Below are 21,325 nucleotides of genomic sequence, written 5' to 3'. Positions count from 1 at the left end.
ACCCAGGCTTTCGTCCCTGCCCAAGAATTGCTGCAGTTTCAGTTACCAAAAGGAACACAAATTCTTTCAAATAGACCCACAACCAAGCCTGGGTCTCGTTAACATGTCAGTGCCCTGAACCAGCCCAAGAGAGTGAAACAGTGGTCTAAGAACTATCATCGTTTCCTCCCACACCTCCCCAAGGATGTCACGCTGGGACTCACCGTGGTAATTCCAGCCACATGACCCAGGAGGGGGACCGGTTGCCAGGTGGGGCCGTGTCTTTGTGGTTGAAGTCCAGCGCTGCTGGGCTGCTGCCTTCTTCCTGGGGCTCACATTCTCTGACTTCCAAAGCTTTAAGTACCACCGAGGAGGATGTGCTTTTCAATAAAGCAACCGCCTCGCTCCGGCTGACCTCTGTTAGTTCAATCCCGTTCACATTCAACAGAACATCACCTAGTGACCGGAGAAGCAGAAGCCATTCTTAGTAAGAGTGCAAACTGGAAAGGCAAAGGGGCAGGGACTGACTGGGATGCGGGTACGTGGAGGGGGCAAGGGGCACTTCCTTAGCCTCACGTCAACATGCGGCTGGGTTTTCTCACATCAAATCGCGAGCAGTGCGCATGTGCCAAGGCGCTGGTAAATCACGTGAGGGGGATTCTAACGCACACCTATTGGTATTTGGCTCTTGCCTTAAAAAGGGGGAGAGGGAGGGAGGAAGGGAGGGAGGGAGGGAGGAAAGAAGGAAAGAAGAGAGGGAGGGAGGGAGGGAGGAAGGAAGGGAGATAAAATAGCCACGTTCACTATTTAATCAAAGAAAACCTCCTTTTTTTTTTTCTTTTCTTCCCATTTTTAGCACAAAGGCGGAGCATGTGGCAAAAGCGCCCAGCACCCACACGGAGCCAGGCATGTAGTAAGCACCCAATAAATAAGGGTTGAATAAATAAATAATAAGCTTCCCATGAGAGAGTCTGACAGATGAGTCTGCGGCAGTTAAGAACGATGGGCCTGGAACTGTGTTCCTAAAGAGGTGGGAAGAAGAGGTTCCATTTCTATTCAGTGCAAAGGTTCTGACAGCTACCACTGGTTAAGCCCCTACTGTGTGCGGGGCCATCCTATCATATAACCCTCTGCTCACATTCTCTCACTAATAAGTCACTTCGTAGTTGACCTCATCGTTCTCCACCCGGGTGCTTGAGTGAAAAAGAAAAGAGAAACTAAAGTACATACCTCCCCTACCTCCATTTCCTATCTTTTTATCTCCCTCCTGTCTTTCTGCCTCCTTTGAATATCAACTTTCTCGCACAAAATAACCATAGCAAGAGTAAAAGGACAGGAGGAGAAAGATGGGAAAGGCCTTGAGTTCATCCTGAACCCCAGAGAAGCACCGTTAGGTTGGCTGACTGAAGCCCTTCACACATGCCATCCCCCCGTGGCCCCTCAGGCTGAGCAACTGTACTTCAAAAACTTCACATTTTATTTCTTGAATCTGAACACCCTGAAAGGGCATATCGGCTCAACCATCAGCTACCCATCCATGGGAATTGACAATACTATCAGAGATACAAATTGGACATCTCTTTCCTTCACTCTAAGGAGCCCAAATCATATAAGATTAAAGTAGTGAAACACTTTTCATCAATGGGAAAGTACCTGGCTTGGTATTTTCACTTAATAAATATTCACTGAATCAAAATCTATCAAATTATTTCTCCTATCCAACCCATAAAGGGAACAATTCATGAACAGTTTCATCACTGGATCAATCCACCGAAGAATTACTTAGAACGAATGGAACCAAATTATGCCGTTTAATCAAGGCAACTTGCTCATAACTGTAGCCCTTCCCTATTAATTCTTGGCATCGTTTGCAGATACTCACTTTACCAGCAAGCAAGGTGGCCCACATCAACCCACATGAACCAAGAGGGGTGAAACCCGGTCCAGGAACTATACTCAAACCAATCATGGTCAATGGGTCACAGATGCCCTGGCCAGATCACCCTCACATTCTCTTGTTAATTCTGGAAACAGTTACCTAACCCAGTAAGCCGCTAATTCCTTTTAACACTCTGCTGCCCCAGTACCTTAAGTCTCTTTACTTTTTACCTGTTTTTATTCTTCCATCTCTGCTTATGACTCCTCCGGGCTCAACACTGATGACATAGATTGGCAAATTCCACTCCCTATGTGATGCTCCCCCTGCAACGGTCATGCCGAGTGATTCACTGGGGTCTTTTTGGACACTTACCACCTTCTCATGACAAGTGACCACAGGGTGGAGGGGCTGAAGGCACAGACAGAAAAACAAATATAGCACATTTATTCGTAAGTGGCTTTGCATTTCTTTCATACAAAAAACTACCAAGATTGCATAAATATATGATGGTGGTTCTTGGTCGTACATAGAGAGAAGGAGGGAGAGAGAGGCAGAGAACGCCTCACTTGGTCCTCACTCTCAACAGAGTTACATTGTCCCAAATTCCTTAGGCTGACTCAGAGAAAATTTATATTCCAAATGAGAGAAGTAAAAAATGGGAAGAGGAATAGGTTGGAGACCACTGGAGAAATATTAAGTATACAAAGTGAATTGCACCCAAAATTTTTCAGGTGATCCATTTATTCCTGATACAGTGAATCAACGTTTCGTAAAACTCTCGTCATGCATGAATATCAGGAAGTTTTTCTAGGTTAAAATGTAACCATATTTAAATTAAATAGTTCCAGTTTAATTTATGCAGGTAATCAATTACAGAAATCCTCAAAGAAAAATAATGAATTTCCTAGATATTATACTCTAAAATCTCACCAATATCTAGGTTTGCCCCAGCTGACAACTTTACTCTTACTTTAGCAGTCCTAAATAATGTGCAGTTATAGCCTTTAATTTTATTACATAAAACATAATATATACATTATGTAATACACAATGTAGACCAACTTTTCAAAAGCAAATTAATTGTGGTTTGATTCAACAACACTAGATTAAAAACATTGAAGCCACATTCAACATTATCTTGAAGCAATAAGAGTAGGTCAAGGGTACTGCTTTATCAATGAATATGTATCAATATATATTTTTCAAAAAAGCTATTCTCCTTCCTGCTTGGGCAGTGACCTAGGAGACTAGATGGGCATTTGCTCTGCAAATAAATACTTATAACACTTGATCAAACCTCCAAAAGTCTATGGTTCAAAACATAGCTTATAGTTCTATCTAAAGAAAGAAAATTTAAAAACACATCTGACAAAAATAACCAAGCTACAGAACAAAATACAAGTATACTACCTTTCATTTTTTTTAAAAAAAGGAGGGAAATAAGAATTTGTACTGATACTTGCATTTTCATAAAGAAATTCCGGAAGAAAAAGTGGCTTCATGGGGGTGGAGGGGGAAACTGGGCAGATCAGGGAAGGGTGAGAAACTTAATATATACTTTCCATTTTTTGAACCCTGTGAATATATTATCTATGCAACAAATCAAATGAATTATAATCAAACTTCTGTAAATTTGATGGTTGACATTATACAGAACTAATGCTTGCATGTACAGAATCAATTTTTAATGCTTCATTATGAAGCAAGATAAGCCTAGGATTTTTGTGCATTTATTATCTGATGATTTCCTATGGTTTTAAATAACCCACGTCTGTTTTAATGGCCTTACTGTATACAGTAATGCCCTGTGACTGTATCCCTAGCCCTGAACATTGTGTTTAACACATTGATGATGATAAGTACATGTTTGTCGAATAAATGGATGGATGAATTGCAAATTGCCACATTGTTTTTGATAGTAATAGAATAATAAATTGGAAATTAAGATTATAGCAAGGTATATGTTACAATTAGTACTTGTAAGGTCTGGGTTGTGTTTATATGAACCTTAGAACTTTGAAGTGCCCGGTAGAGATTGGTTGTCAGATGAGGACTGTAAAACTGAAATGGGGCTTTCTTCAGAGAAAAGTTTCAAGACAAGACAAGCAAGTAACAGTATGAACATAGTGGTCCTAGCATTCCAGCTGAGGCAAAGGAGTAGACTTGGAGAGGATCTCAAGATCTGTCCTTAGTACATGACTTTTCCTTTTTAAAAAGCAATTAGATTCAGAATGTCTCTTCCTTTAACCACAAATATCTCTCAAAAGATCTTGGGCTTCCCTGGTGGCGCAGTGGTTGAGAGTCCGCCTGCCGATGCAGGGGACACGGGTTCGTGCCCTGGTCCAGGAAGATCCCGCATGCCGCGGAGCGGCTGGGCCTGTGAACCATGGCCGCTGAGCCTACGCGTCCGGAGCCTGTGCTCCGCAATGGGAGATGCCACAACAGTAAAAAAAAAAAAAAAAAAAAAAAAAAAAAAAAATATCCCAGCTTGGAGATGCAGGCAGTTCTGAAATGCCCCCAACTCAGGGCAAAGCTTTAAACCCAGAGACTCCAACAGGCTGCCCTGCTGCTTCAGCTTGTTCCTGGGGATATTCATAAGGCATTTATTCCCTGTGCTCTCAAAGAAGGGCTTAACTCCATTATTTCTAGAGGGCCTGGGGTATTGTAGGGGTAGTTAGTCAATCTCTCAAGGTGATGCCTTATACACATATGGAATGCTCTGGAAAATAAGGACATCTTTTATGATGTAAATACACACACACACACACACTCTTTATCTCTTCTTGAACAGCTGCCTAGTATTTCATTGTGTGAATATGCCATATCCACCATTAGTGACCTTTTGGGTTTTTTAGTCTTTCACGAAATTAAACAGTGTCACTGTGAATATCCTTAGACACACATATCTTGTGCACTTGTGTAAATATTTCTTCAGGCTAATGTCCTAGAAGTATAACTGCTAAATCAAAGAGCCTGAGCATTTAACATTTTGATAGATATTGATAAATTACCTTTGAAACAGCTCTATCATTTATAATCTCAACAACACGCTGTGAAAATGCTAATTTCCCACAATTCATCCAGTACTGGGTTTTAGCAATACAGTATTTATAACGTTTACCCAGGTGAAAAAAATTCCAATAATTTAATTGCCTTTCTAGTAGAAAGTTTGAACATCGTTTGTTGCTATTTGGGTTCTATATAATTTTAAAAAATTAATTAATTAATTTTTGGCTGTGTTGGGTCTTCGTTTCTGTGCGAGGGCTTTCTCTAGTTGCAGTGAGCTGGGGCCACTCTTCATCGCGGTGCGCGGACCTCAGTGTCGCGGCCGCTCTTGTTGCGGAGCACAAGCTCCAGACACGCAGGCTCAGTAGTTGTGGCGCACGGGCCTAGTTGCTTGGCGGCACATGGGATCTTCCCAGACCAGGGCTTGAACCCGTGTCCCCTGCATAGGCAGGCAGATTCTCAACCACTGCGCCACCAGGGAAGCGCTATTTGGGTTCTAATAGTAATAAGCGAGAGATTTTATAACACTGTAATCACTCCAGGTTCCTCTGACTTCATCTATAAAATGGGTCAGAATGCCCACATACAGCAAACCTGTGGCTAAAAGAAATGCAGTTAAATGGAAGATACAGCTTTTATCTGAGGATACTTTGGTTAAAAAATGTGTTATTAAATTCATGTGAAAGCAGCAAAATGACATATCCTATGAAATATTCCAGAAGTTCCATTGGCTTCTCTCCTGCCACTCCAGTTAATAGGGCGTGTTACTGAGGCCTTACTTATTTTGTCATGAATAAATATTGCCTGAATAATGTACAGACTGGACAGCTACTCCTTTAGGAAAAGAAAAAATTATTTGTTGTTTACTTCCATGTGTCAGGCCAGGAAAAACAAGGCTCACCATTAAAAAAAAATTTGATCAATGAATCACAACTGGCAGGAGAAAGATTGAGTGCTGAAACCTAGGATGTCTGACCCTAAATCCTTGCTCTCCCCTGTACACCGCTCTGCTTTTAGAGGTACCATTTAAACACGTGATATAAATTAATCTATCAAGTTTCAGGTGATGGTCAGAAAAACACACATGAAAGAATTAATTACCCAATTATTCCAGAAAGAATTTGTCTCACTGAATAGAGAACTCAAACCAACTTTAACGCTGTCAAATAAAATACATGACATATAAGATTTGAATGCTGAAAGCTATGTCCACCCGGCTGCAGAGATGTGCTGTCTATGCTTTCATATACAAGTCCCTGGAGACAGAGTCTTTCCATCACACCTCCTCAGTGCTTACCAAGCAGTCTTGCTGCACTGAGCACAGGGATGTTTTGTCGAGCAGGTACAGGCTCAGCATGAATGTCTGGGCTACCCCAAATCAAGGTGTCCTGTGCCTCTGACAGCCACTCGGTTCCCCACCAGAGAGAGATCCATGTTAGGGACAGAAAAACCCGAGTCATCATCCCTTGACACCCCGAACCCTTCACACCCAGAGTTGCCTAGCTTTGGTTGGGAGAAGAAGAGCTACATACGACAGAGATCTTCTTTTCCACCCGTGTTCTGTCCCCACCCCCTTCCCTACTGTGGAGACCTCAGACTATTCCCTAATGTTTAAAAATATAATTTTTTATGACACAGTTCAAACTGATTAAAAAGTATCACGGGCACCTGTACACTCATCATTCAGCTCTTAAAATACGTTATGGACTGTTTGCTTTGGATTTTTAAAAGAAAACATTTCAGACGTATAATAAAAGTATAAAGATGAACATAATGACCTACCCGTGTACTCTGCAACGCAGCCTCAGAAATACAGGTCCTGTGTGCAGCTCAAGTCCCTCTGTGATTTTCCTCTGGTCACGTTCCCTTTCCTCTCCCACAGAGGTAACCACACTCCTAAATTTGATGCCTGTCATTCTTTAACTTTTCAATTGGCTAAAAACTTCTCTGTCTCACAAATCTTGGTTTGCCGCCTTTGGTATTTCTTTGAATCATTTAAGCTCCTACTTTCAAAAAGCCATGTTGCTTCCTAAATAAAACTTTAGTAGGATCATAAAAAACTAAGTCATCAAATGTCTATGTGTCTTAGTTTAGTTTTAAATATGCCAGTGTGTGTGTGTGTGTACATTTCAGAAGGCAGATAGAACTATACATTAAAATGAAAATAATTACAGGTTCCCACTAGGCCAGTCTGTTATATATGTTTTCCAGGAACTGGACACATGACAGGAGGTTGCAGCAAAAATATTTTCAGATGACTTCGGCTGTTTCCATGATTCATGATGGTTAGGCGGAAGGGAATATAACGCCCCCAGTGCTGGTGGAAGCTGTGTTCTTAGCGGTGTAATGAACCAGAATATAATATGGTCTAGTTAACTCAACTATAATCGGATTAAAACTTTAATTAATTGAGCTAACAAGCTAGTTTTCCATTAATAAATACCATTGGTTTAATTTAAACACTAATGGTATTTATTAGCCAAAAGACACCAGGGAGTCCTTATCCATAAGAGGTTTTAGCAGGAGGTACTTGGGTTTTCTAGATTGTTTATTGTAAATAAACCTGAAATTTATGGATTTATGGGGCATGGCTGTCTGGCTGGCTGGAGAAAGGAGAGGTGGTATAGCTCTGTAGGCTGTGCAGTTAACAGTATATAAAAGCAGAGGTATTCCAAAATCAAAAATTTGAGTACTGTTTCTGTATCCACTGCTCAAAAACTCAAACTCATGAGCTATTCCAAACTGAAACACAGCCTTATGTAGAATGTAGGCATTCCTTAATCTCTGTTGCAAGACGAATGGGCTACCTATAAGATTTTAGCGACAAGTGATTTAACGAAACCAGGTCCCAGGAGGAATGATGGCTAGAAGCTCATTGCCATCACAACAGGATGCCAAGCTAAGGCTATAGGACACTGAATTTGCACTAAACAAGGTTTGTGTTGCTTAGATCCCCATCCAAATGGAGAGGTTACAGTATTGCCTCTAATAAAAGCCATGACAGAAGTACGTATCGCACTGAGTCACCTCACTTAAAGATAGGCTACACTTTGCTGCCCTGAAGGAGGCATTCTGCCTAGAGATGCATTCCGCTTCATCCACAGTGTTTTAAAATTTTTCTGGAATTTAACGCCAGAAGGACATATGCTCTCTGGTTTGTCCCAATCCCACCGCTCCCTAATGTTACATGAACTTCAAGTGTTTTTATTATCTTCCTGGGTCCTTCTTGCAAAAACAAACTTACTAAAGGGGAATCATTAATTTTCAGGCAGACTGGGAACTTCAAAAACTAGAAACCAAGCAAACCTCTTGCTTCACTGCAAAGTGAATGGGAGCAGTCCTTAAACAAAATGCCTGTTGGAAAAACACGACATCCATCTGGCTTAGGCTAGAAATTAGGTCCCCATATGAGGTCTGGTTTTCAAGATCAGGTTTCAACACTCTCATGCACCTTCCTCTCTCCTGCTTGGATGAAAGACACCTGTTATCTCACCAGTTCTCAAAGATGGGATTTGGCGCTTTCCATTTTACAAGACAAGTCAAATAGTGTTTAAGTGATGAAGTACAGAGGTGACACTCAAAAATGTTCAAGTATGCAGCCTTCCCAAGAAAGAGCTCCCTGCAGGAGCTGTGGACTGGGCCTCACCTTGGGAGTGTTGCTCCTGTCCCCTGGGCCTGGGGACCAGCTGCCGCTGCTGTTCCAGCCAGCTTCCTGAAAGATGTCAGGACTCCGCTGCCGATGCTGGCGGGACACGACGAGGTGAATGCGCCTTTCACTGGCCTGTGTGATAAGACACAGGTGTTAGCCACTCTGAGCTTCCATTCAAAGCACCCAGCACCAGTGGCTTACCAAGATATGAGTTTGGTTTTACTTTTATGAAAAAAAATTATTTCTAGTATTTTCCATGGCCATGCCCGCTTTGTAATTTAGCAAGAACTTGAGTTATTTCCTTTATCCCTAAATCGGGTAATGAACGTCGCTTCAAGGGAAAAACTAGGGAAGGTTTGACTCATTCAACAGTCTTTGAAAAGACACTGTTGGACGTCGCTAATTTATGTTTAATGAATGGGCGCCACTGCACACAAGCCATGTCTGTAGGACTTTCCAGCTAGAACAGAATGTACAGCGTAAAGTGGTAGCCCAGCCCAAATCCCAGATCAAAGGTCTAAGACACAGGTAAACAATAAAGAAAAAGAAATGGAGTTGGTGGCAGCAACACCACCACTGCAGGAAGAGGAATCCTGTGTCTGACAGTTTCAAACATTGGGGCATTGGAAAGGATGAGCGTTTCAGAAATCTGAGGATGACGGCAGGTTATAATGCAGCCTGATCAAACGCCTTTCCCTTGATCCTTTTTTATGTGACAGCCGCTAATTGTGATGACTAGTCCTCTCTGCTATGTACCCTGACACTTGGACAGAGCATTGCAAATAGCAAATGCACTGATTATTAGGAAGGTTCATTCCACACCATAAATTTACCTGTTGGCTCTCTGCCACAGATGAGTTTCACTTGTGTCTGAGAGTGTGGGTCATTATTCCAGAACTGCTGACTATTGAGGTTCCAGATCTGAAGGCCAGATAGAACAGACCTTGGACCTGTGAGACGTCCAGAACAAGGCTCCCTGATGGTCCAAGATGAAGTAGTCTGCTGACCTCCCTGTCACTTGAGTAAAAGCTGACCGTGGCTAAGTCATGACTAGATTTGATTAGAAACCAGGAAAGGCTAGGTTTGAGGACAAGGAAGGCGGAGAAGAGAGGAATAAGTTCTCCCCTCTACATCTCATCCCCAGATGGCTCCGTATCACAGCACAGACGGACAGTGGCCTGCCTGCCCTCTTGCTTCACAGGCACAGATGTCACACCATGGACAAGTCAGGTCGTGAAAGGAGGCCATGGAAAGTCCACGCTCTTCTCCATGGGCTCAGACAATGGGAGTGGAGATATTCGCTTCCTGCCTCTCCGCAGCTTCCTTCTCATCGCTCCCACTCTCCGGAACAGGGACCTTGTCTTACAACCTTAAGCAATAAGAACCCACCAATAGATCAAATCCCCACAGTTGTCCAGCCCAAACCTTCATGACTTAGCCACTGCACTAAGAGCCTTATATTCTTATATTAATGTCTCTTCTCGGCGATCTCTTGAAGAAGCTTAGGGGTCATCAGTTGGGTGGCTATACATGAGATGAATGTTTAAAAACACCTGCTGAAGTGCAGTGTCTATTGTAAACATCATGGTGGATGGTGGGCCAGGAGGGTTGACTCATTTCACATAAACGTAGGAAACCCTACAAAGAAAGTCTAAGTCCTTCACTCACTCTCCTTCACATCATCACCTCTGCTGCCCTGCCCAGTCATCACTTACATACCCTTCCTCTGCTCATTTGCCTATCTTGAATTCCCTGGTGTCTCTCATCATATATAAAGCCTGTGTCACAACAGGATAAAAAATAACAAGCCCAGGAAACAATACTGAAGTAAGCTGACATGAAGAACTATGGTATTAACCAACTAAACTGAGTTCTTGGAAGAATATTTTGTAATAACTGTCTCTTTCTTTATACCGTAGGCCTCACTTATCCAAATGAGGTTATCTCATTTGGAACTTTCTGAAGGAAAAATTACTAAAAGATAAGAAGTGGCAAACATTCAAGTCAAAACTTCAACTGCTGAGCCCAGATGCGCTCCTTATCTTCAGGGAAACTCCGACGTTTTGAAGGATCTCAGTGGTGGCGGTGGGTTTGTGTCCAGGCCCACATGTTGTACCATGTCAATTCAGGACCAGCAGCAGTGGCAGGCCCAACCAGCTCATGATAATTGAGAAAATCTGAGACTTTTACATACTGAATCAACTTGCTATGCAAAATCCCAAATGCCAAGAAGTAGCCTAAGAGCTATTTAATTCGCATTTTCCAGCACGAATTTCTCACTGGATTTTCAAATGCCGACTTTGGCGGGAATACACCCCAATAAATAGCCCTGGTATCAACTTACTTGGAAATAAATTCCCTGCAAGGCTGGATCTCCAGCTCTTACCAGCCACCTTATAAATTGCTCTCAGAGAGATTCTATTTGATGCTTTCTTACCAAGCATTTGAAGTTGAAGGTGGAAAATGGGCTAATGTGTTTATCCTGGCTCTAATTCTCAGCAATAGCTGGATTCAGTGTCAAGAAATGGCCCTTAGCACCAGATAGCCTTTCTTTCCACTGGTGTGAATGTGAGGTGAGTGTGAGAAGAGGGGCATCACAGAAAGACTGAATGAAGGAGAGAATGGCACGAACTTGTTTATTTCATACTCACATAATCTGTGCCAGGAAGATGGGGGCAGCAGGCCTGTCATTTAAATGACAAACCTCGGGACTTCCCTGACTGTCCAGTGGTAAAGAATCCGCCTTCCAATGCAAGGGACACAGGTTCTATCCCTGGTCGGGGAACTAAGATCCCACACGCCATGGGGAACCTAAGCCCGCAGGCCACTACTACTGAGCTCGCGTGCCTCAACTAGAGAGACTGTGTGCTGCCAACTGCAGAGCCCACGCACTCCGGAGCCCATGTGCCACAACTGCAGAGTCCAAGTGTTCTAGAGCCCACATACCACAATTAGAGAAGAGAAAACCCACACGCCACAACTAGAGAGAAGCCCGGGCGCTGCAACAAAAGATTATGCATGCCTCAGTGAAGATCCCGCATGGCGCAACTAAGACCGACGCAGCCAAAAAATAAACAAACAAAAATAAATTTTAAAAAAATAACCAACACTCAAAGGAAGAGGGAGCACAGCATCTTTCTTGCATTTCTTGGGATGCTGTAATTTGGGCAAAAGGACTGTTAAACAATTGTGACTCTTTCAAGTGGCAGACCAGGCTAGAGGTAAATCCTTTTTACTTTTTCCTCTCCTCTCTTCTCTTCTCTCCCTTAAACATTCTAGATCTAGACAAATTCTGGACACAGTGGTTACCAGTTGCACAGCCTGGCTGCTGTATCATTTTCTTTCTACTCTAAGAGCCCAAGCATTAACTCCCTCTTCTCCTTTCTTTGGCTAGGGGGAAGGGATTCTGCTGGCCTCTATGTTCTCCCCTGTGGACCTCCGCTTGTTGGCAGGTCTCTTCTACAAACATTCTGTCCCTGTGGCTGACAGGTGCCTGCTCTGGACCAGCCACTGCACTAAGAGCCTTGGGAACATGGCTCCTGCCCTCAGAGAGCTTGTCCTACTTCAGGGAGAGTCAGAAGCAGGGGCCAGGAAAGAGATATGGGTAGCACACAAAGGAGTCTCCTGAGGTGGGACCAATTGCTTCCAGCTGAAAAAAACAGGACAAATCTCATATTCAGAGAAAACCAGAGGGCTAAAACCGAGTAGCATTTCTCATGGAAAGGCTTGTCTTTGTTTTGTGTGATGACTTTCTCTCTGCGCTTTTGAGATTTGACTCAAAACTGCCTATATTGTTTATACGATGGGAGTAAGCAGAGGTCACGGAAGGCAGCCATAGGCCGGCAGCCTCATTTATATTTAGCCCATTTCAAAATAATACGATCCCATCTCTTACAGTTGGAAGGAAGAGTCTGAGAGCGCTACACTAATGCCTCACAGGGCAAGCATCTTCCATCGCGTTCACCTTGGAAACGGCTCTTTTCTCTACAAAATCCACTATGGTTCATAAGAACGGCAGGATGCAACACGGACCAGAAGCTTCACAGAGAGATGTAAATCAAAGATGCCACTGCACAAGGGGCCAGGAGAGGCATTTTGCAGAGCTGTGAGCCCAGGGAGACTTTGTACTGACCCAGTGTTGCATGGGCCCATGCGGGGGCTGTTTAGCCAGTAATAACTAGGGCAGAGCAAGAGTTGATAGAGTACCTGTACTTCAAGGTGTGACGTAGCCAAAGGCTCTACCTATTCATTTGCGAAGGAAGACTGGAGTTAAACCAAATGTACTCTAGCATTTGCTGCTTTTTAACCATATATATATATATATATATATATATATATGCATATGCTTAAAAAAAACATTTGGTGAACTGTAATTCATGTGGGTTTGGTCACTGCATTGATATATTAGCTTCATAAAATATCAAGTTAAGGGCTACCACACTCGTGCCCCCTCAATGCCACAGGGTATAGTTCTACACAAACACATAAAACAGAGGACTCCAAACTGACTGTTGGGCATTGAGATTGTGCTGCCCTCAGCAGACAGACCATGTACACGGCCCCCTTTATGACATAGTATAGACCCACTTGACTGGAGGTCCCTCTTCTTACAGAGATAAGAGCTGTAGTTGGATTTATAATAATAAGCTATTTACAGAGTTCGTCTCTACTTAGTGCTCCAGCCATTAGCATCAGAGGTCTTTTCTTTTTTTTTAACAAATAATTATAGTTTTATTTTTTATTTCCAAAGATACTGTAGTATATAATAGAACGTTACATGTCACGTGCAAGATGCAATAACTCTTCCTATCCCTTCAAAGGAATATCCCAGCCATAGGTCACTCTGTGGGAAGACTGAAAAAATTTGCTGCTATGTAACTCTTCCCATGGCATTATAGTTTCTATCCTCAAGAGGTCATAGACTCCACTGTATTTGATAGAATCTGGGTCTAAGGCTGGCTCAGGTCTGGAATCTGAGAGAGGGATTGTGATTTTTCAATACCAGCTATAAGCCAAGAGAATTAACTGTTAAACTATGAAAAGCAGTAAGAGTTTGGTTATTTTACGGAATAAAACACCAACACTAACAATCAGCGATTTTCTTATATATCTTTTTTTTTCAAGGTAACAGTAGTGTTTTTTAATTACACACATCTATAAACCTAATAAATAGATTTTCTGTATTTTTTTTTTATACAGCAGGTTGTTATTAGTCATCCATTTTATACACATCAGTGTATACACGTCAATCCCAATCTCCCAACTCATACCACCACCACGATCCCTCCCCCAACCTGCCGCTTTCCCCCTTGGTGTCCATACGTTTGTTCTCTACATCTGTGTCTCGATTTCTGCCCTGCAAGCTGGTTCACGTGTACAATTTTTCTAGGTTCCACATATATGTGTTAATATATGATATTTGTTTTTCTCTGACTTATTTCACTCTGTATAACAGTCTCTAGATCCATCCACATCTCAACAAATGACCCAATTACGTTCCTTTTTATGGCTGAGTAATATTCCATTGCATATATGTACCACATCTTCTTTATATATTTGTCTGTCGCTGGGCATTTAGGTTGCTTCCATGACCTGGCTATTATAAGTAGTGCTGCAATGAACATTGGGGGGCATGTGTCTTTTTGAATTGTGGTTTTCTCTGGGTATATGCCCAGCAGTGGGATTGCTAGACCATATGGTAATTCTATTTTTAGTTCTTAAAGGAACCTCCATACTGTTCTCCATAGTGGCTGAATCAGTTTACATTCCCACCAACAGCGCGAGAGGGTTCCCTTTTCTCCACACCCTCTCCAGCAGTTGTTTGTAGATTTTCTGATGGTGCCCATTCTAACTGGTTTTGATTTGCATTTCTCTAATAATTAGTGATGTTGAGCAGCTTTTCATGTGCTTCTTGGTCATCTGTATGTCTTCTTTGGAGAAATGTCTATTTAGGTCTTCTGCCCATTTTTGGATTGGGTGGTTTGTTTTTTTAATATTGAGCTGCATGAGCTGTTTATATATTTTGGAGATAAATCCTATGTCCGTTGATTCGTTTGCAAATATTTTCTCCCATTCTGAGGGTTGTCTTTTCATCTTGTTTATGGTTTCCTTTGCTGTGCAAAAGCTTTGAAGTTTCGTTAGGTCCCATTTGTTTATTTTTGTTTCTATTTCCATTACTCAAGGAGGTGGATCAACATAGAGCTTGCTTTGATTTATGTCAAAGAGTGTTCTTTCTATGTCTTCCTCTAAGAGTTTTATAGTGTCCCGTCTTACATTTAGGTCTCTAATCCATTTTGAGTTTATTTTTGTGTATGGTGTTAGGGAGTGTTCTAATTTCTTTCTTTTATATGTAGTTGTCCAGTTTTCCCAGCACCACTTATTGAAGAGACTGTCTTTTCTCCATTGTATATCCTTGCCTCCTTTGTCATAGATTAGTTGACCACAGGTGTGTGGGTTTACCTCTGGGCTTTCTATCTTGTTTCATTGATCTATGTTTCTGTTTTTGTGCCAGTACCATATTGTCTTGATTACTGTAGCTTTGTAGTATAGTCTGATGTCAGGAAGTCTGATTCCTCCAGCTCCATTTTTTTCCCCTCAAGACTGCTTTGGCTATTCGGGGTCTTTTGTGTCTCCATACAAATTTTAAGATTTTTTGTTCTAGTTCCGTAAAAAATGCCATTGGTAATTTGATAAGGATTGCATTGAATCTGTAGTTTGCTTTGGGTAGTATAGTCATTTTCACAATATTGATTCTTCCAATCCAAGAACATGCTATATCTCTCCATCTGTTGGTATCATCTTTAATTTCTTTCATCAGTGTCTTATAGTTTTCTGCATACAGGTCTTTTGTCTCCTTAGGTAGGTTTATTCCTAGGTATTTTATTCTTTTTGTTGCAGTGGTAAATGGGAGTGTTTCCTTAATTTCTTTCAGATTTTTCATCATTAGTGTATAGGAATGCAAGAGATTTCTGTGCATTAAGTTTGTATCCTGCAAATTTACCAAATTCATTGATTAGCTCTAGTAGTTTTCTGGTGGCATCTTTAGGATTCTCTATGTATAGTATCATGTCATCTGCAAACAGTGACAGTTTTACTTCTTCTTTTCCCATCTGTACTCTTTTTATTTCTTTTTCTTCTCTGATTGCCATGGCTAGGACTTCCGAAACTATGTTGAATAATAGCAGTGACAGTGGACATCCTTGTCTTGTTCCTGATCTTAGAGGAAATGCTTTCATGTTTTCACTATTGAGAATGATGTTTGCTGTGGGTCTGTCATATATGGCCTTTATTATGTTGAGGTAGGTTCCCTCTATGCTCACTTTCTGGAGAGCTTTTTTTTTTTTTTCGGTACACGGGCCTCTCACAGTTGTGGCCTCTCCCTTTGCGGAGCACAGGCTCCAGACGCGCAGGCTCAGCAGCCATCGCTCACGGGCCTAGCCTCTCCACGGCATGTGGGATCTTCCCAGACCGGGGCACGAACCCGTGTCCCCTGCATCAGCAGGGGGACTCTCAACCACTGTGCCATCAGGGAAGCCCTTCTAGAGAGTTTTTTTATCATAAATGGGTGTTGAATTTTGTCAAAAGTTTTTCTGCATCTATTGAGATGATCATATGGTTTTTATTCTTCAATTTGTTACTATGGTGTATCACATTGATAGATTTGCATATACTGAAGAATCCTTGCATCCCTGGGATAAATCCCACTTGATCATAGTATATGGTACTTTTAATGTGTTGTTGGATTCTGTTTGCCAGTATTTTGTTGAGGATTTTTGCATCTATATTCATCAGTGATATTGGGCTGTAATTTTCTTTTTTTGTAGTATCTTTGGTTTTCGTATCAGGCTGATGGTGGCCTAATAAAATGAGTTTGGGAGTGTTCCTTCCTCTGCAATGTTTTGGAAGAGTTTGAGAAGGATGTGTGTTAGCTCTTCTCTAAATGTTTGATAGAATTCACCTGTGAAGCCATCTGGTCCTGGACTTTTGTTTGTTGGAAGATTTTTAATCACAGTTTCACTTTCATTACTTGTGACTGGTCTGTTCATATTTTCTATTTCATCCTGGTTCAGTCTTGGAATGTTATACCTTTCTAAGAATTTGTCCATTTCTTCCAAGTTGTCCATTTTACTGGCATACAGTTGCTTGTAGTAGTCTCTTAGGATGCTTTGTATTTCTGCTGTGTCTGTTGTAAATTCTCCTTTTCCATTTCTCATTTTATTGATTTGAGTCTGCTCCCTCTTTTTGTTGATGAGTCTGGCTAATGGTTTATCAATTTTGTTTATCTTCTCATAGAACCAGCTTTTAGTTTTACTGATCTTTGCTATTGTTTTCTTTGTTTCTATTTCATTTATTTCTGCTCTGATCTTTATGATTTCTTTTCTTCTGCTAACTTTGGGTTTTGTTTGTTTTTCTTTCTCTAGTTCCTTTAGGTGTAAGGTTAGATTATTTATTTGAGATTTTTCTTGTTTCTTGAGGTAGGCTTGTATAGCTATAAACTTACCTCTTAGAACTGCTTTTGCTGCATCCCATAGGTTTTGGACTGTTGTGTTTTCATTGTCAGTTGTCTCTAGGTATGTTTTGATTTCCTCTTTGATTTCTTCAGTGATCTCTTGGTTATTTAGTAACATAGTGTTTAGCCTCCATGTGTTTGTGTTTTTTACGTTTTTTCCTTGTAATTCATTTCTAATCTCATAGCATAGTGGTCAGAAAAGTTGCTTGATATGATTTCAATTTTCTTAAATTTACTGAGGCTTCAATATCACTGAGGCTATTCTCCAGGATAGATCACCCAAGATGTGATCTATCCTGGAGAATGTTCCATGCACACTTAAGAAAGTATAATCTGCTGTTTTTTGGATGGAATGTCCTATAAATATCAATTAAATCTATCTGGTCTATTGTGTCATTTAAAGCTTCTGTTTCCTTATTTTCATTTTGGATGATCTGTCCATTGGTGTAAGTGAGGTGTTAAAGTCCCCCACTACTATTGTGTTACTGTCGATTTCCTCTTTTATAGCTGTTAGCAGTTGCCTTATATATTGAGGTGCTCCTATGTTGGGTGCATATATACTTATAATTGTTATATCTTCTACTTGGATTGATCCCTTGATCATTATGTAGTGTCCTTCCTTGTCTCTTGTAATAGTCTTTGTTTTAAAGTCTATTTTCTCTGATATGAGTACTGCTACTCCAGCTTTCTTTTGATTACCATTTGCATGGAATATCTTTTTCTATCCCCTCACTTTCTGTCTGTACGTGTCCCTAGGTCTGAAGTGGGTCTCTTGTTGACAGCATATATATGGGTCTTGTTTTTGTATCCATTCAGCAAGCATGTGTCTTTTGTTTGGAGCATTTAATCCATTCACGTTTAAGGTAATTATCGATATGTATGTTCCTATGACCATTTTCTTAACTGTTTTGGGTTTGTTTTTGTAGGTCCTTTTCTTCTCTTGTGTTTCCCACTTAGAGAAGTTCCTTTAGCATTTGTTGTACAGCTGGTTTGGTGGTGCTGAATTCTCTTAGCTTTTGCTTGTCTGTAAAGCTTTTGATTTCTCCATCGAATCTGAATGAGATTCTTGCCGGGTAGAGTAATCTTGGTTGTAGGTTCTTCCCTTTCAGCACTTTAAGTATATCATGCCACTCCCTTCTGGATTGTAGTGTTTGTGCTGAGAAATCAGCTGTTAACCTTATGGCAGTTCCCTTTTATGTTATTTGTCATTTTTCCCTTACTGTTTTCAATAATTTTTGTTTGCCTTTAATTTTTGCCAATTTGATGACTATGTGTCTTGGCGTGTTTCTCCTTGGGTTTATCCTGTATGGGACTTGCTGCACTTCTTGGACTTGGGTGGCTATTTCCTTTCCCATGTTAGGGAAGTTTTCAACTATAATCTCTTCAAATATTTTCTCAGCTCCTTTCTCTCTCTCTTCTCCTTCTGGGACGACTATAATGTGAATGTTGGTGCGTTTAAAGTTGTCCCAGAGGTCTCTTAGGCTGTCTTCATTTCTTTTCATTCTTTTTTCTTTATTCTGTTCCGCAGCAGTGAATTCCACCATTCTGTCTTCCAGGTCACTTATCCGTTCTTCTGCCTCAGTTATTCTGCTATTGATTCCTTCTAGTGTAATTTTCATTTCAGTTATTTTATTGTTCATCTCTGTTTGTTTGTTCTTTAATTCTTCTAGGTGTTTGTTAAACATTTCTTGCATCTTCTCAATCTTTGCCGCCATTTTTTCCCCAAAGTCCTGGATCATCTTCACTATCATTATTCTGAATTCTTTTTCTGGAAGGTTTCCTATCTCCACTTCATTTAGTTGTTTTTCTGGGGTTTTATCTCCTTTCTTCATCTGGTACATAGCCCTCTGCCTTTTCATCTTGTCTATCTTTCTGTGAATGTGGTTTTTGTTCCACAGGCTGCAGGACTGTAGTTCTTCTTGCTTCTGCTGTCTGCCCTCTGGTGGATGAAGCTATCTAAGAGGCTTGTGCAGGTTTCCTGATGGGAGGGACTGGTGGTGGGTAGAGCTGGGTGTTGCTCTGGTGGGCAGAGCTCAGTACAACTTTAATCCACTTGACTGCTGATGGGTGGGGCTGGGTTCCCTCCCTATTGGTTGTTTGGCCTGAGGCAACCCAACACTGGAGCCTACCTGGGCTCTTTGGTGAGGCTAATGGTAGACTCTGGGAGGGCTCACGCCAAGGAGTACTTCCCAGAACTTCTGCTGCCAGTGTCCTTGTCCGCACCGTGAACCACAGCCACACCCTGCCTCTGCAGGAGACCCTCTAACACTAGCAGGTAGGTCTGGTTCAGTCTCCCCTGGGGTCACTGCTCCTTCTGCTGGGTCTCGACACACACACTACTTTGTGTGTGCCCTCCAAGAGTGGAGTCTCTGTTTCCCCCAGTCTTGTCAAAGTCCTGCAATCAAATCCTACTAGCCTTCAAAGTCTGATTCTCTAGGAATTCCTCCTCCCATGCCAGACCCCCAGGTTGGAAAGCCTGACGTGGGGCTCAGAACCTTCACTCCAGTGGGTGGACTTCTGTGGTATAAGTGTTCTCCAGTCTGTGAGTCACCCACCCAGCAGTTATGGGATTTGATTTTGCTGTGATTGCAAAATCACCCCTCCTACCGTCTCATTGTGGCTTCTCCTTTGTCTTTGGATGTGGGGTATATTTTTTGGTGAGTTCCAGTGTCTTCCTGTCAATGACTGTCCAGCAGCTAGTTGTGATTCTGGTGTTCTCACAAGAGGGAGTGAGAGCACGTCCTTCTACTCTGCCATCTTGGTTCAGGCCTTAGCATCAGAGGTCTTAATGACCATTTCTTTAAAAAAATTCATCCTGCATCCGCATTCTCCACTGGTCTTTTCCAAGGATCCCAGAGTGAGACAGCCTAGCTTTAACTGTGGGGATGGTTCTTCCTGAACTTTTAGGGGCTGCCCCACTTTAGCTCCCCTTCCAGCTAGGGCTCAAGTATCATTTTCAGTTCATCTATCTTGTGCTCACCAAGCCCCGGGGAACTGTGGAGCACTGGTTGCACACAGCCAGGAAGCCACAGCTACGGAAGAGATGGCAGACATCATCTAATCCAACATTTCCTCTGTAGTTTGTGCTTTAATTCCACTCCAAAATCCTTGCCGTGTTGTCACCCAGCTCATGCTTCAGTGCCTCCAATGACAAGGAACTCACTGTGTCCCAAGGCAGTGCAGCACTAATAAGCAAGTTTTTTAGACAGCACTAATTAGCAAGTTTGTCCTTAGGTTGAGTTTAAATTTGTCTTTCCCTTGCTTGCCCATTGGTTCTAGTCATGCCCTCTCGGGCAACCCCAAACCAATTTCCACGTGACAAGCCTATTTGAAAATAGCTCTCATTGCCCTCCCTGATCCCTTTTCCTTTCCAGGTCAAGTATTCCTAGTTTCTTCACTATTTAATATGTTTTCAAGTCCCCACAAAAACTTGATGAACTCTTGACGACTTGCTGTAAAAAAGCTGAGTTGGGTGTGCGTATGAGATTTGGACCTAGAAGACAAATCCTGGTCTGACCGTCAGAGCAGGGACTTTTTTTGGATGGACCAGCTGCACCTGGGACCCCACTGATGGGGTTCCCATTTTGCCATTTCACTTGTGCACAGGGATTGTCTCTATGTTCTATGGAGCCAAGAACTCCATAGATGTCTGTCTTCATTATTACTGCATAACTGAAAGATGACAGGGAAGCTCCCAAGACGCTGCTGTGAAACACATCACAGCAGTGCAACCTGGCTCTGAGATCACATGTGGCACACGGACCCTACCTGGCAATACAGACAACAGGAGGCATCTGAACAGGGTTACCCACTGATATGCTAGAAAAATAACAAAGTTGTCAGCCATTCCTGTTGACATGGCAACATACTGCACAATGAAGTACAGAAACAAAACCCTTGCCTAACGGTCCTGCCAGTGAGCAAGAGAACATTTGAGAAACAGAAATCTCTCTCACTAAAAGGAAATCCTCCTGCACTGTTGGTGGGAATGTAAGTTGGTGCAGCCACTGTGGAAAACAGTATGGAGGTTCCACAAAAAACTAAAAACAGAATTACCATATGATCCAGTAATCCCACTCCTGGGCATATATCCAGACAAATCTGTAATTCAGAAAGATACATGCACCCCTATGTTCATAGCAGCACTATTCACAATAGCCAAGACATGGAAGCAACCTAAGGGTCCATCGACAGATGAATGGATAAACAAGATGTGGTATATATATACAATGGAATATTACTCAGCCATAAAAAAGAATGAAATAATGCCATTTGCAGCAACATGGATGGACCTAGAGATTAT

At 41.9% G+C, this 21,325-nt stretch overlaps 1 protein-coding gene across 3 annotated transcripts in view; it reads right to left on the bottom strand.

Annotated features, from left to right (window-relative positions):
* The window catches only part of LNX1 (ligand of numb-protein X 1), a 152,646-nt gene that overhangs the window by 8,852 nt on the left and 122,469 nt on the right, over window positions 1-21,325 (bottom strand). For all 3 annotated transcript variants that reach the window (XM_060012521.1, XM_060012523.1, XM_060012522.1), the window contains 3 exons: window positions 8,511-8,645; window positions 2,089-2,266; window positions 204-435 (listed from right to left, as the gene is read on the bottom strand). In XM_060012521.1, coding sequence (XP_059868504.1) covers window positions 204-435; window positions 2,089-2,266; window positions 8,511-8,645 — 545 coding nt within the window. The remainder of the gene's footprint in view (window positions 1-203; window positions 436-2,088; window positions 2,267-8,510; window positions 8,646-21,325) is intronic.

The sequence above is a fragment of the Delphinus delphis genome, chromosome 5 (genome assembly GCF_949987515.2).
Source record: "Delphinus delphis chromosome 5, mDelDel1.2, whole genome shotgun sequence".
Classification (NCBI taxonomy): Eukaryota; Metazoa; Chordata; class Mammalia; order Artiodactyla; family Delphinidae; genus Delphinus; species Delphinus delphis.
This window is presented reverse-complemented; position numbering and strand designations above follow the sequence as displayed.